This window comes from Aethalodelphis obliquidens, unplaced genomic scaffold (genome assembly GCF_003676395.1).
Source record: "Aethalodelphis obliquidens isolate GAN/ISIS:26980383/991018 unplaced genomic scaffold, ASM367639v1 scaffold49, whole genome shotgun sequence".
NCBI classification, from domain to species: domain Eukaryota; kingdom Metazoa; phylum Chordata; class Mammalia; order Artiodactyla; family Delphinidae; genus Aethalodelphis; species Aethalodelphis obliquidens.
In genome coordinates this window covers 148428-162392 of record NW_020837993.1, presented here as the reverse complement: position 1 = coordinate 162392, position 13965 = coordinate 148428, and the positions used below count along the sequence as shown (strand labels likewise).

Below are 13965 nucleotides of genomic sequence, written 5' to 3'. Positions count from 1 at the left end.
CTGGGCTAAAAGATATGCACATTTATTAAGACACTACTCTTTGTCTTTCAAGAAATCCGAATCAACTTTCTCTCCCACTAACAGTGGGTGAGAGCACCCTACCTTCTTGACAATACTGAGTCATCAAACATTTTTAACCTTTGCTAATCTGATGGGTGAAAAATAAATATTATAAGCATTTTTCATACAGTTGATCACGTGTATTTATTTTTTCTGTGAACACCCTGATAATAATATTCTGTGCCCATCTTTTCTTTGGGATTGTTCATCTGTTTATTATATATTTTTTAAATGTTTTAAGCTAAGGAAATTAATCCTTTGATAAATGGATTGTCATTTGCCATTGGATTTTGTTTTGATATTTTTTGCCAAGTTTTCATTTGTATGTATTCAATTTTATGGAGGTTTTTTTTCCCCTTCTTAAAAGGGGCTTACTCACTGCAAAATTACAAACAGAAATCTAGAAGACAATGGCACCTCAGCAATTATAGGCCCATTTTGTGTACCTTATCTTTCTCCGACCTTGGCACTTGCTGCCTGCCCCTCCCTGAATCTTCTCTTCAGGAGACTCATAGAAATGTTCCTTCTCCAACTTTCTCCATTAAGTCTTTTTTATGAAACTTGTCATCTTTCTAACAAAATGTTTTCCAGTCTTCCAAAAGTCATCTCCCTACTTGATAACCAGGAAAATCCCCTCTCCCTCTAGGATTTTGAGTGGATGTATTCCGGTTATGAATCCCTGTGTCTTCTGCTTCACCTCATCAGATAAGGTTTTTTTTTTCAATGTCTCCACAGTTTGTAATGTGAAAACATATGCATTTTTTCATTTTCTCAATAAAAATGATACAGACTTGTTTTTTCAAAAGGAATCTCCATCAAGATTCTAACATGCCCACTACTTCAACTTTTACCCTAACTTACACTGAGTTGAGAACCACTTTTCAGATAAACTTTATTTTTAAAAAAACATAAATAGAATGATATTTAAAGTTTAAAAATTGACTTGGAAAAACAATCTAGAAGCAATTTATTTTGAGTAACACATTCCTCCATAAGGACATATTTCAAACCTCATAACGCCCAACAAAAGCTGTTGAGGGAAGCCTGAAAATTACCCTTTACTTCTTTGTTCCTCTGTTCAGAATATTTCCATCCTTCCATCCTTTTTTTTCCTTTTCTTTTAGTAGAAATATAGACCCCTCTCTATTCTCTCAACAATTTACTAAGGATAAGAGACAGCCTCTTCTTCTAATCTTGGAAAGTTAAGTACTAAGCTTGGAAAAGAAAGGGTAGTTGAAGACCAGGCAATCTCCAGTCTCAGGAAGCCGAATGAGACCAGCCAGGAAACCCGCTTCTGCTATTAGAGTTACTGTGTACTACTTACTGCCAGGCGGCAGTTTCAAACAGCTCTCCTGGGGCACTGTAACGCTGCCTGCAGGGGACAGAACTTCATCATCAGAGAGTTAATGAAACAAGGAGAAACAGTGGACTCCCACAAAAAAGTAGTCCACCACTCAGTTTTTCCATCCTAACTCCACACACTCAAAGACTGGTTACCTGGTCACTTTACTGATGGTGGGATGGGTGAGCCGGGGAGAGGGCAAGACACCTCTTTCTTTCAAAGAGAAGGAGATCGGTATCTGAAGACGTTACCAGACTAGAAACTCAAAGGTTGGAACTATGACTTACACAATCTTATATTCCTAGTTCCTGGCATTTAGTAGGTCCTCCATAAGTGTTTAATAAATGAATGAAATAAGCCAACCAGGGTTTTTCATGAGGCTGCAGTCACCTGTAGGCTTGACTGGGGTTGGAGGATCTGCTTCTAAAAAGTCACACGCACATTTTGAGTGAGGAAGGAGCCTCATTTCCTTGCCAAGTGGGCCTCTCCAGGAGGTTATATGCGTGTCCTCATGATATGGCAGCTGGTTCCCCCAGAGCGAGTGATTCAAGAGGGGCAAGGTAGATGCAAAAGCCAAGCCTTGAAATGTCTTTTATAACAGAGCCTTGAAAGTGACACACCACCACTTCTGCTGTTTACTGCTCACACAGACCAATCCAAATACAATGTTGGGAGGGGACTGCACACGAGCATGAATCTAGGAGATGAGATAACTGTGGGCCATCTTGGAGGCTGGTTACCACAATGTATCACTAACAAAAAGAACCCAGATAATTCAACCATGGCAATGTTTTTTATTACTTGCAATTACTATTTTGTACAGTATGAACCATGCCTTTTATTTTCTGATGTTTCGACATCTTGGGGCCTTGCTGACCCTGTAGGGAATGCCCCTCCCAGGGTTAGCTAATTCCTAGGGTTAGCAAACAACCTTTCTGGGAGTGTGCCTTTCATTACACACCAATCCAGAGTCAGTACCTAACCAGCTCCTTTATGGCATTATCCAGCTGCCCTAATCACCCAGGGCCTGATATGAGACAACTAGTGACAGCCCTTTGTCCAAGAGCCCACCAAAATTATTCAAATTAGCCAATCCCAAGCCTATTCACTCTGACTCGCCTGTTCCTTCTTGTAAAAACCACCCTAGAGGCTCTTGCACACATTTTCCCCTCACTCTCTCTGACTCCTGATTGACCCGGGTGCTTCCCTATGCCATGCTTCCTATTTCTAGTGACTTCTGAGTATAACAAACTTCCCTCATGATAGTCATCTCCATGTCTGTGTGTCTTACCATAACTGATTAAAACAAATCTCGATACTCTTAAAATGTATACCTATTCAAAGAGCATTTTAGACCTTTTTTAGATTGGAGGCATCCAAGCCATGATGAAGAATACCTAGCTTCATCAGCGCTTCCTATTTGACCTCATGTCTAATTTCATTTTCTTCCTACATTGAATCACATATCCCTAGAAGCAAATCAGCTTCTGCTCAAAGTCAGCATGAAGTTTCTGACAAATTGGTTCACACCTTAATGATTAGTCCTGTGATCTGCATGAAATGGTCACACTAGACCTCTCACTACATTAAGAAATTCTTCCATTTATTCCAAAGGATGGAACAGTTTCCCCTTCATTCATTTACCTTGCTTGGTGTTTGATAGGCAAACCTTTCACACCAATCTCAGCATGTCAGTAAAATTTCAATTACTAGTGTGGATCTTTCTTTCTTTAGTTCTAAGCAGCACTTAGTTGCTGCTTTGCAAAAAATACAGCCTCACGTTCATTCCTCCAATGGCAAACCTTTGCTTCACTAACACCGAACCCCACTGCTTTGCTTCTGTACCTTTCTGAGTACAAAATAACCTTTCATTGTAATATCAAATCACAGTGCATTCTTTTGGAAGACATCTTACACAGCACATACATTTAACATATGTGGCATCAATAATGCGTATTACTTGACAGAAGTGATGACAATATGAAGAGCATGCTCAACGTGCACATGCACAGGTGGTGACAGCAGTGACGTCACAACTGCTGCCTGGCTGACACTCACAAGATGCCAATTAGATACACTCCTATTTTGAAAAATGCATCCCAGAACTGATGCAGTGAGGTAAATACCTTCCCATGTAAGGTGCTTAGCAGAGCTTCTGGTCCATGGTAAGCCCTTACTAAATGCGAACGATCAAAAACAACAACAGGGCTTCCCTGGTGGCGCAGTAGTTGAGAATCCGCCTGCCGATGTAGGGGACATGGGTTCGTGCCCTGGTCCGGGAGGATCCCACACGCCGCGGAGTGGCTAGGCCCATGAGCCATGGCCACTGGGCCTGCGCATCCGGAGCCTGTGCTCTGCAACGGGAGAGGCCACAACAGTGAGAGGCCTGCGTACCACAAAAAACAACAACAACAACAACAAACTCGTGGCAAATGAAGCTCCCTCTGTCCAATGTGTCTGGCTGCAAAGAGGGTTAGGGATGTTCTGATCTTCTCAGACCTGGGTAAGTGGAGACAGAGGTAATGCCACCAGTCTCCTGTGGGTGATCAGGGCTGGACCTGGAGAAGGGCAAGCTCTTGTTGCTTGGTCACCAAGGAAAGGAGGAGTGTTTAGTTAATGCTCATTTAGTGCTCGCATCAACCCTGCAAATGAGAAATTATCCCCATTTTAGAGGAGGATAAACTGAGACTTCGGTCAAGTTCTTATTATCAACCCTAGGGCTACAAAGCTAGTAGCACAGCCCTCATTTGCAAGCCCGATCTGTTCTCATAATTCTATCAGAGCATGCTCTGTAAAGAATCTGAGTCTGGGACTTCCCTGGCGGTCTAGTGGTTAAGACTTCACCTTCCAACGCAGGGGGTGCAGGTTCGATCCCTGGTCTGGGAACTAAGATTCCCACATGCCCCGTGGCCAAAAAACCAAAACATAAAACAGAGGCAATATTGTAACAAATTCAATAAAGACTAAAAATGGTCCACATCAAAAAAAATCTTAAAAAAAGAATCTGAGTCCTACTATGCATCTCTCTGCTTCCTACATTGTTTCTGCCTCTGATAATCAAATGCTGTACGATGGAGAGAGCCTTCAGAATTTTTTTTTTTTAAACAACAGAGGGTTATAGCTATAAAGGGTATACACTGAGCAGATTAATGTTGTAAACAAAATTACCCCCAGAACATCAAAACCACTTAATACGCTCCATTGCTTTGGAAGCACACACTGCAGAGAACCATTATGCTGATTACCAATAATTATAATCTACTCATTAAGAAAAGTCCCTAAGGGCTTCTACAAAGGAACACTTCATGGCTGACATGGAGTTACTCTATGTACTTGAAAATAATGAAGCTACCGTTCTTTTAAAAATTATCTAATTTAGGCTTTTCATTGATATATGTGCTTCTCTGTAAGGACTCTAAATGAAAGAGGTTCTGCTAAATTTAAATGGACGTTTTCTCTCAAAGGTCCAGAGCAGCTTCAAACTGACTGTTGACATGCCAGCTCCCTGCCGAGTAGGGCTGAGAGGACAGAGGTATTTAATCTGAAAGGTATATCCCCTGAAGTCTCTGCTTTTCTTCAACATTTTGGTTTCAAAGAACTTGTTTCTCCAAAGATTCTCGAGATTTATTGTTTGAACATTTGTGGAGAGAAGACACTAGGATTTACTTAAAGCAGCTTTAAATCCTTTAGAAACAAAGTTAATGTAAACACATAGGGGTTGAGAACTAATTATGGGTCAAGTACTCAGTGGGCTGAGAGCTTTACCTCCCATTTTAACTATAATCCTTTTAGGTACAAGAAACAGCCAGGCCAGCTCAGGGATGCCTGCACAGGAGAGCCAGAAATCTTACAGAAATCCAAGACTAGGAATCATAATTGGGCCTCACGGACACTGGAACTGAATCTAGGAAGGTCCCCAGACAGCAGGAATTTCATGACTCTTTCCACAGGCGACCTGCCTTTCTCTTTGCATCTATTAATTTGCTTTCAACTGCAAGAAACAGAAAATCTAATTCAAAGTGGCCTAAATAGTAAGGAAATTTACTGCCTCACCAAACTGGAAATCCAGATGTAGGGTGGGTTTCAGGGTTGGGTCTGAATCAGCCAACTGTGTCATCTATGATTCCGGTTCTTTCCTCTTCATTTTCCCATCCAGAAGGCCAGCTTCATCCTAAGGCTGATTCTTACTGAATATGATCATAGGGTGTTGCATGGTGAGAATATGGGCTACATGTTTCCTCACTAACATATTCTAAAGAGAAATGTTTCCCCAGAAGCCTCAGAAACCTTTATCTCATGGTATCATTGACCTGAACTGAGTCACATGATATTCCTAAACTAACCCCTTATGCTGACTGGTCTTAGTCTAGTTCTAGTCACTAGCAAGGAGTATGGGACTACCATGATTGGTTTAGACTGCTCAGGGCACACCCCTAGAGTGAAGTCATATATGTGGGGGATGGAAAAAAGAAAAACTGAGAATAATTCCTAAGTTTTTGCCTCTAGTAAATGGGTAGACACTGAAGTCATTTGGGAAATCTTGGAGGAAAAACAGGTTGGAGGTGGAGGTGAGAATCAAGAGCATTGCTCTGAATATGCTAGTTCTGAAATGCCTGTTAGATCTCCAAATGAAGAGGCCACATAAACCATGGGATATATGAATTTGGTGTTCAAGGAAGGGGTCAGGGCCAGAATTATCATTTTGAGAATCATCAGCTTATACCTAGAATTTAAAACCATGGAATGGATGAAATCAACTTAAGAAAGAATATATAGAGAAAAAGAGGTGAGGATCCAAAGCCAAGGGCTGGGCACTGCAACATCTAAAGATAGAGCAGAGAAGCAGCCTGCAAGCAGGACCAAGAAGCAACAATTAAGGACTTCCCTGGTGGCGCAGAGGTTAAGAATCCACCTGCCAGTGCAAGGGACACGGGTTTGAGCCCTGGTCCGGGAAGATCCCACATGCCACAGAGCAACTAAGCCCGTGCACCACAACTACTGAGCCCGCAAGCCACAACTACTGAAGCCCGCGTGCCTAGAGCCCGTGCTCTGCAACGAGAGAAACCGCCGCAGTGAGAAACCTGCCACACTACAACAAAGAGTAGCCCCTGCTCACCGCAACTAGAGAAAGCCCACGCATAGCAACAAAGACCCAATGCAACAAAAAATAAATAAAAATTTAAAAAACAAAAAAAGAAGCAACAATTAGTAAGACAGGAAGAAAACCAAAAATACGTACTATCCTAGAAACCAAGTGTTTCTTGATATACAGAGAAATCAATTATGCCTAATGTCAGGAGGCTTCCTAAGAGAGGGACAAGAGGTGAGCACTGTATTAGCAACATGGAATCACTGGTGACTCAGACAGCTTCAGTGGAGTAATGGGGACAGAAATCTATCGGAGTGGGTTGAGGAAAAAAGTGGGGAAGTGAAAACATGTACAACTCTTCTGAGAAGTTTTTCTGTGAAGGTCCCAGAGAAATGAGCAGTAACTAAAGGGGGAAATGGGGCCAAAGCAGGAGTTTTTAAAGAAGAAACATCCTCGAACATATCTTTATGTTAATGGGAATGACCTAACAAGAGAAAGATGGAGGAGAGAGAAAATAATTGCAAGAGCAAAGACCTTGAGAAGTCAAAAGGAGACAGGATTCAGTGAAGAGGTGGAGGGGTTGGCCTTTTATAGTAGCAGGGCTATTTCATTCAGGAGGAAAGGCAGAGAATGGGCATAGGGGCAAGTCACATGGTTGACATGGTAAAGGAAAGATAAGGAATCCCCACTTGATCGTTTCTATTTCTGCCATGAAGTAGGTGGCAAGGTGATCAGTGAGAAATCAAAGGAGGGGCTTTAAAGAGAAATGAAGACGTGAAACGAAGAAATGAAAACAGCAATTTCAGGGAGTGGGAAATTAGACAAGAAAAGTATATGAGGATTGCTCAGCAGTTAGAGGTGATGAAAAGATCTAAGATATGACCAAGGGAATGCATGACTAAGGTGGAGGGAAGTGTAAATTAAGCCTCAGAAAGGCTAGGAAATTGGCCCACTGGTCACACAGCTAATGAGCAGAAGAGCCAGGATTCACAGTGAGGCCCGAGTAACTCTACACTCTGTGCTCTTTCTGCTCTGCCAAGTCTTCAGGTACAATCACGCAGCCTGGTATAAAGAAAAAGCTACAGGTAAAGGGCTTCTACCAAGAAAGGTTCACTCAGCTCCACAAACATGTGACAGCTTTGGGACCCTGATTTCCTCATGACCTACACACAGAATCTGGGAGAATGCTTCAGTATTTCATCCATCCAGATGGCCAGTGATAGTGTTCAAGCTCTCCCTTTGGATTACCACTGACTTGTCTGGCCTATCTCTACTCCCTCCAAGCCACCTTCCAGACCGCTGAAAACTATCTTTGTGAAATTCATACTACGCCTTCCATTGCATAACACCCTAGCACCATGCACAAGGTTCCTCTTAGTGACTCAGTCCTGTTGCCCTAGGCCCCCCACACATCTTGTGCTGTAGCCATTAGATTATTCACCGTTTCACAACCGTGACAGCCCTACTGATGCTTCCATGCCATTGCACATGCTGGATCTCTCCCTGAAATGTCCTCTGCCCTGGTTCACATGACAGATTCCCATTTACCCAGTTTCAGTGTCCCTTCCCCAGTATAGCCTTCCTTCTCTGCCTCTCCTTCAGCCCCCTCCACTGTTCCCAGATATACACTAATGGGGCTTTTACCATTTTGCATTATAATTCTATTTGCCTATTTCTCTCCTCACCCTCAACATCTTGGCACAGCATCTACCTGACACACAGTAGGTGCTCAAATCTTATGTTGAATGCTGAATGAGAATTAATTTAGCTGTTCGAAGTTGAAGATTATGAAATAAGCTGAACTGGTTTTGGTGGGGCTCAGCATCTCATATCACATTTATTATGTTCCCAAGGGAAGTCAGGACCTAGACGGTAGAGGGATATAGGATCCAGCTGTCTGCATCCACGGCTCCTTTCCCAGCCTGCTCTGAAAGCTACCTTCAAAGTCAAAGGCTACTAAACAAGCTTACTACATAAATGGTGGGCACAGTATGAAGATGAAACATAAACATCCTGACAAGCCCTGTGGAGGAGGCTGAGAAAGTGACAGAAGGATGCTGACTGGTGGCTGGCAGGTGTTTGTAGGAGAGCAGTGATGGCTCAGCCATCCAGGAACAACCTGTCTGATCTCTTTAGGGACACCTGGAGCTTGCCAGCTCCCACTACCCAAATTACAGTAAGTGCTGCACAGTGTTTGTTTCTGCTGTGGCAGTGAGAACCGCTCACTCTTCCACCTGCACAACACAGATGGTGCAGATGGGAGCGTGCTTCCACACGAGGATGTGCAATTATGCCCAGTTCCTCCAGCTGTAACAATTACCAGGAGAACACCCGAGGGAAGGAAACAATCCCGGCAGATAGCTGTCTTCCACGCTAGCACACATCACTTAGTCCTCCCAAGAGCAGCTGCTGGATCTATGGCCTCTAGTCCCTTTCACAATCCTTCCTGGAACTCATGTATTTGAAAAACATTTGGTGAGATCAGAACATAAGGCAGTCATTAAACAGGATATATTTAAGTAAGAAAATACCAAGGCTTTATTTTTTTTTTCTTATAAAGACAGCCCTGCTATTGGCTAAGTGGAAAGATGTACACACTTCTCATGAGTAAACAAGATTTACCTGCTTCAGGCTGCATAGCATAATGCCAAAGAAGTGACATGAAGGAGGCAGAGGTGTAATGCTCTCATCTTCATAGCAATAAAATGCAAAATAAAAAAAACTTAAACGGACTTAATTAATGCTGGGCATTCCCACAGGGAAAAGGTAAGAGGACTTTAAGTCGATCGGTAGTTGTACTGTGTATGACAAAAAAATTCCGTCAGGCTGAGCCACCTGGCTCTCCCCATCTGAGGTATACAGTCTGGAACCGACAAGGCTGAGAGTCAGGAGCTTCTGCTTTACAGTCCACTGAGATATGAAGGAGGCAGAGTCTTGGAAGACCGGATGACCCACTCTGGTGAGGCACCTACGTGCAGCAGTGTCGCATATGGAAGTTGACAACATACTCAGCGTTAGTCCTCTGCACAGAGATAGCAAAAGGCTCGAAAGGGTGGAAGGTGAAGGCAACAAGGCGTCGCACCGTGTGGTTGATGGGACGGCCCAGTAAGCCTGCCTGAATCTCAAACTTGAGCAGACCAGAGTCCCGGGCATAGAACCTAAACAGAACAAGAGAGAAGGAGAGGATGGGACAGATACTGACCACCGTCTTGAAACCTGAACAGCAGGAAAATGTGCCAACTCATTATTTAACCTCACTGATGACATCTCCTCTAACAGCAGCCCCAGGTTATTGGAACTGCAAAATCACCTTTGTCTGATCAGCTCATTTTACGGGCAGGGTGATAATGAACTTCCCTGTGCTGTCCTGAGTCACTGGGTCATTTCTCTTTCCCAAGATGACCCTTAGTTACAGCCTTAACTACAGCCTCCCCTTTTCCAGTAGCTACCTGCCCAAGATTGCCTAGGCCAGGACTGGAAATGAAATGTGAGCCACATACATTATTTTAAATTTTCAGGTAGCCACATTAAACAAAGTAAAAGGTGAAATTAATTTTAATAATATTTTATTTAACCCAATATTGGTATCTAAAATATTATCATTTTAACCTATAATCAATATAAAAGATACTAAAAAAAATTTTTTATTGTACTAAGCCTTTGAAATCTGATGTGTGTTGACACTTGAGCACATCTCAACTTGGACTAGTCACATGTTAGTGATGTCAGTGCTCAACAGCTACATGAGGTTAGTAGCTACTATAGAACAGTGCAGGTCTAGGCCTATATTTGAGTTTTTCACTTTTAAGAATAAATTCCTTTAGAAGGTTCTTCTTTTTCACACACAAATACAAAATACTAAGTAGTTTTTACTTTTTCATCTAACACAGTAAGAATAAAGATGCTTCCATCCATCCCAATACTTAAATAAATGCCTTTTTCCCACATGCAAAATAAGTGCCCTGTGAACTTGGGAACTAGAGATGATCAGCAGCGTTGGGGCTGAACTGGGGGAAGTTCTAGAAAATAAAGAGCTCTGAAATAAAGAGCTCTATAATTTCCCTTTTGGGAAGCAAATATATACTAGACGTAAAGATATTCATACCCCTTGACTCAACAATCCCATTTCTAAGAACTTGTATCCTCAGAATTTAATTTAAATGCAGTAAATAGTGACATGAATAAAGATGCCTACTACAGCATTAGCTCTAATGTAAAAATGCAGAGAGAATAATGCTCAGTAATAGGGGAATAGTTAAATCAATTATGGTACACCTACTTGATGGAATAATATGCCACCATTAGGACTGTAACTGTGAGGACTATGTAACAATATGGAAAAATGTTTATTAAATAAAAGCAGGCTACAAAGTATTATGCCAACCATGATTACAACTGTGTAAACGTAAACATGCATACTGGCAAAGACTAGAATGGAATATACAATAAGTGTTAGAGTAATGGCATTACCTCTACAAATGACTTTTATATCCCTACATTTCTCATTTTAAATTAAAAATAAAGAATTACAAGAAAAATCTTTTAAGTCAGGGTCAATGGCATTTCCAGATTTGTTTAAATCTTTTCAAATCAGAAAGACAGGGAAGTAAAAAAGGAGAGAAATGTATCTCGTGCTTCGTGACAATATCAAATGAGGCCTATTATCTGCTTTCATGTGTGAAAAACACATTCACCTTACCCACATAGTCCCCAGCACACAAAGGGCTTATAATTTAAAGTGAGCTGTTTGAGCTCCTAAATCTAACTACCAGTTTACAGGAAATATGGGGGAATGAGAAAGGCAGTAAATACGCCAGAGATGCAATGAGCAAAATCTAGAATGTGGTGAATACTACCGGACGAACAACCTGGTTTCTTCAACTATTTCACTGCAAAGAAAGTAAGAGGGAAGCAGAACCCATAGAATAAAAAAGACTTAAGAGGATAGCAACCAAATACAACATACACACCTTGTTTAGATCCGGACTGGAACAAACTGTAAAAAGACTATGCACAAGACAATAGGGAAATGTGAAAACTCACCAGATATCGATGATCTTAATATATTTTTGTTAATTTTCATAAGATGGAATAATGGTATTAAGGTTGTATGTTTTTAAGTCCTTACCTTTTAGAAATTCATACTGAAATATTTACAAGTGAAATGCTATGACACCTGGGATGTGATGGTCCAGGGTGGCAGTTGGGAGGGGAGAAGTGGTGGTGGAAAGAGATGAAACAACACTGACCATGAAGTGATAACTGTTGAAGCAAGGTGATGGGTACAGGGAGGTTCATTATACTCTTCTACTTTAATATGTTTAAAAATTTCCATAGGGCTTCCCTGTGGCGCAGTGGTTGAGAGTCTGCCTGCCGATTCAGGGGACACGGGTTTGTGCCCCGGTCCAGGAAGATCCCACATGCCGTGGAGCGGCTGGGCCCGTGAGCCATGGCCACTGAGCCTGCACGTTCGGAGCCTGTGCTCCACAACGGGAGAGGCCACAATGGTGAGAGGCCCGCGTACCACAAAAAAAAAAAAATTTCCATAATAAAAAATTTTTTTAATTGGCTTTTGGAACCTGACTGCAATTTCTCAAAGGAAATATTACAAATGGTGATTAAGTGTTCAGAGTATGTTACACAAGCCTATTTAATACACAATGAAGCTGGATTATGAAATACTATCTACCACTATTTCTATGTGAAAAAGACCTTCCAAAATCCAGCTCAGGGCTCCAGGAACACACCTCCCTTGAAATGACCCCACTAGTGGCAGTGGTGCCAGTTCCTCTCCCTAGTACCTATTATAGCACACAGAACCACCCAAGCTCCCAGCACAGACAAGCGGGTCTGTGAATTGGACATACGTGAGGAAGGCATTGCTTACAGGAGATTAGTTTCAAGGTTCTAGCAATAATACAGTGATCTGCATTCCAAAATTCTTCCAAGTGAGGAAGCATGAGTTTCTCCAAAACCTGCCTGTTTCCCAAACCGTCTCTGCTATCGTTTCTATTAGGTAACATGAGAGGATAAAATAATTTGAGCTGGATAAAATTTAAGTCTCAATTATAAACACTATTAAGAAATGGTATTAGATTATTAAATTGAAAAGTATGGTTTCCTTCTCTGGATACCCTGAAAAGGGAACAACACTTATCTGAATTTGATGTTTTGATGAGAAGCAAAGAGCAGAACTAATTAATTTATGAGATTAGTGCCTGAATGATCAAAGTACCCACCACATTATAGAAATAGCCTACCCTCTGAATTCAACCCATGAGTACAAATGGACAGAGTCACAGTGAAATGATGTTTAAGAAGTAGAGAAAGAGAAAGCAGACCACCTCCTCAGGCAGTGAGCAGCTGAAGCAGGGATGGTGTACCTGATAGGGTGATCTCCACAAGTCTTGGGCCGCTCCATGACTGACACCCACTTGTCATCGTAGCTGAAGAGAGACAAATCAAGGTAGGGGCTACCACTGTAAGACTGGGCGCTGATGGGGAGCTGACCCAGCAGCCGGCGTACTGCCTCCGTGTGCCCTCCATACTTGGCATTTACAATAGTGTCTTTAAACCTAAAATAAAGCACCAGTGAGGAAGGCTATGTTAGTGGCACACAAACTGCACTGGGTTTTAAATTGACAAACATATGTCTAAAAACAACTCATTCTGAAAACAAAATCTAGATATTGAATTCTGACACATCACAAATCTGCCTAGCTACAAATATTCTCAAAAAGTAAAAATAGAATGAGAAATTGGGAACATTAAGTTACTTTAGAAAAGTTAGCAAATATTCTACAAAAGTTAACAACAGTATGACTAATCTATGACAAATATTTCTACTCAAACTTATTTCCTCCAAATAGCAGCCTTAGACTACATTAAAAATGAGTTACACAGAGCAGAAAATCCTGAACAGACACAGCCTCTGACTCTTCTTGGGATCAGTTATAAGCCAACTTACATCAAACCTTTTGACAAATTACTCATTCTTTGTTTAAATAAAGCTTGGGAGCTTGCTACTTATACTTCTGCCAAAACTCCAGTATCTAGAAGAACAGTAACATGGATACAGAATCACCTATCTGACTTATCATTAATAATAACAATAGAGCAGTTATTTCTCACAATTATAATGAATACTAAATTTAATACCCTTTGACCAAGTATTTCTATTCTTCTGGAAATTTGCCCTAAGGAAGAAAAATCCCTGTGCACGTTCAATATAGCACTGTTTAGGACAATGAAAAATTGAGAGAAAAATTAAAAACCTAATAATAGAAAACCATAATTTTCAAAAATTATATGGTAAAAGAGGAACTGTTTATCATAATGGTAAGTAAAAGAAGTAGGCTACAATCTGTATATATAGTATGATCAAAAACACACACAGGGGCTTCCCTGGTGGCGCAGTGGTTGAGAGTCCGACTGCCGATGCAAGGGATACGGGTTCATGCCCCGGTCCAGGAAG

At 41.5% G+C, this 13965-nt stretch overlaps 1 protein-coding gene across 7 annotated transcripts in view; it reads right to left on the bottom strand.

The window, feature by feature from the left end:
* Nucleotides 1-13965, bottom strand: part of DET1 (DET1 partner of COP1 E3 ubiquitin ligase) — a 59922-nt gene that overhangs the window by 26250 nt on the left and 19707 nt on the right. For 4 of the 7 annotated variants that reach the window (XM_027083105.1, XM_027083111.1, XM_027083109.1 and 1 more), the window contains 2 exons: nt 12875-13066; nt 8985-9649 (listed from right to left, as the gene is read on the bottom strand). In XM_027083105.1, the coding sequence (XP_026938906.1) occupies nt 9460-9649; nt 12875-13066 (382 nt within the window). In that variant the 3' untranslated portion in view covers nt 8985-9459. Of the gene's footprint in view, nt 1-8984; nt 9650-12874; nt 13067-13965 lie in introns of those variants that run through there. The other 3 variants (XM_027083107.1, XM_027083106.1, XM_027083108.1) reach the window with 2 other exon arrangements.